This window comes from Cinclus cinclus, chromosome 38 (assembly GCF_963662255.1).
Source record: "Cinclus cinclus chromosome 38, bCinCin1.1, whole genome shotgun sequence".
NCBI classification, from domain to species: Eukaryota; Metazoa; Chordata; class Aves; order Passeriformes; family Cinclidae; genus Cinclus; species Cinclus cinclus.
The window spans coordinates 220,261-222,095 of record NC_085083.1 but is presented as its reverse complement, the minus strand read 5'-3'; the positions used below and the strand labels follow the sequence as shown (position 1 = coordinate 222,095).

General features: G+C 58.5%; 1 protein-coding gene across 1 annotated transcript in view; it reads left to right on the top strand.

Moving 5' to 3' along the window:
* The first annotated feature begins 831 nt into the window (after window positions 1-831).
* PRPF31 (pre-mRNA processing factor 31) overlaps window positions 832-1,835 on the top strand; it is a 14,287-nt gene continuing 13,283 nt past the window's right edge. The window contains exons 1-2 of the mRNA XM_062512551.1: window positions 832-841; window positions 1,624-1,712. Coding sequence (XP_062368535.1) covers window positions 832-841; window positions 1,624-1,712 — 99 coding nt within the window. The remainder of the gene's footprint in view (window positions 842-1,623; window positions 1,713-1,835) is intronic.

Here is a 1,835-nt window from a genome sequence, read left to right as displayed (position 1 = left end):
GAGCTCCTCGGGACCTGGCGCGGGGGAGAAAAAAGGGGGACGTGGGTGGGGGGGTCGGGTCAGGGATTTTAGGGGGGGGGGGCACCCCCTCCCCCTCCCCCAGACCCTCCCAGTTCGTACCTTGTTGGTCCCAGTTAGGAACCAGCAGGTCCAGCGTGTCCAGCCCCTCACCCTCCAGCCAGCGCAGGGTCCCCATGGTGGGTGAGGGGGCTCTGAGGAGGAAAAAGATTCAGATTTGAGGGGTCCCCAAAATATTTTGGTGGGGGGAGGTGGGGGGGGGAGGAAAGAGAGGGGAGGCGGGCGCAATTTTGGGAGGTCACGTGTTTACCCTGCCCCTTTCCCATATTTGGGATTCCCCCACCCCCCATAGGATCAGACACCCCTCCCCCCCCCCCCCAAAAAAAAAAAAAAATTTCGGGATCTTCTCCCTTCCAAACCAGGGTCCCACCCCCTCATTTTGGGGACCCCTCCCCCCTCCCATCCCCCAAATCGCGCCGCGCCCCTCCCAGTTTGGGACCCCCCCCCCCCCCACTCCCCCGCCCCAAACCCTCCCCAAATCGGGATACCCCGACCCCCCTCACTTTGAGGACCCCCCCTCCTTTCCCCTCCAAATTTTGGGGGTTTCTCCCCTCCCCCCCCCCCTTCCCCTTTTACCTGATTTTTTTTTTTTCCCCCCTCGCGCCCCTCCCCCACTTTCCCTTTCGTTTCCCGACGAGGCTCCGCCCGCCGCGGCGCGATGACGTCACAGGAACGCGCTCTCCCCCTGCGTGACGCGTGACGTCATCGCGCCAGCGCCGCGCGCGGACGCCCTTGAAGGGACGGGGGGAGGGGATGGCGGGACGTGAGTGACGGGAGGGGAAAATTTGAGGGGTCCTGAGGGGATTTTGGGGGAAAATTGGGGAAAATTGTGGAAATTTGGGGTTCCGGGTTGGAACTGAGGGCGTTCGGGGGAGTTTTGGGGGATCCTGGGGTGGAACGGGGGGGGATTGAGGGGGGGGGGGAAATTGGGGTGTCCTGAGGGGGTTTGGGGGAATTTGAGGGGGGGTCCTGAGGGAATTCGGGAAATTGTAGGGTGGGATTTGGGGATTACGGGGGAATTTGGGAAAATTGGGGTGTCCTGAGGGGGTTTGGGGGAATTTGAGGGGGGGTCCTGAGGGAATTCGGGAAATTGTAGGGTGGGATTTGGGGATTACGGGGGAATTTGGGAAAATTGGGGTGTCCTGAGGGGGTTTGGGGGAATTTGAGGGGGGGTCCTGAGGGAATTCGGGAAATTGTAGGGTGGGATTTGGGGATTACGGGGGAATTTGGGAAAATTGGGGTGTCCTGAGGGGGTTTGGGGGAATTTGAGGGGGGGGTCCTGAGGGAATTAGAGGAGGAATTTTGGGCTTGGGTGGGAATTTTGGAAAATTAAGGTGTCTTGAGGAGTTTTTTTGGGGTCTTGGGGGGAATTTGGGGGAAAATGAGGGGGGTCTTGGGTGGGTTTGGGGGAATTTGACGGGGGGTCCTGAGGTGATTTTTGGGAATTGTGGGGTGGAATTTGAGGACTGTGGGGGAATTTGGAAAAAATTGAGGTGTCCTGAGGGGCTTTTTGGGGAATCCTGGGGTGGAATTGAGGGATCACAGTTGGGAATTTGGGAAAATTGGGGGGGGGGGTCGTGGAAGAGGATTCGGTGAACCCTGAGGAAGTTTTGGGGGGGGGGGGGGGTCCTGGGGTAAATTTGGGGGGATCTCGAGTAAATGTGGGAAACTCTAGAAGCGAAGTGATGAATCTGTGAGAAATTTTGTTTTTTTTTTTGTTTTTATTTTGGGGGGGGGGACACACCTTTCAAGGGGTC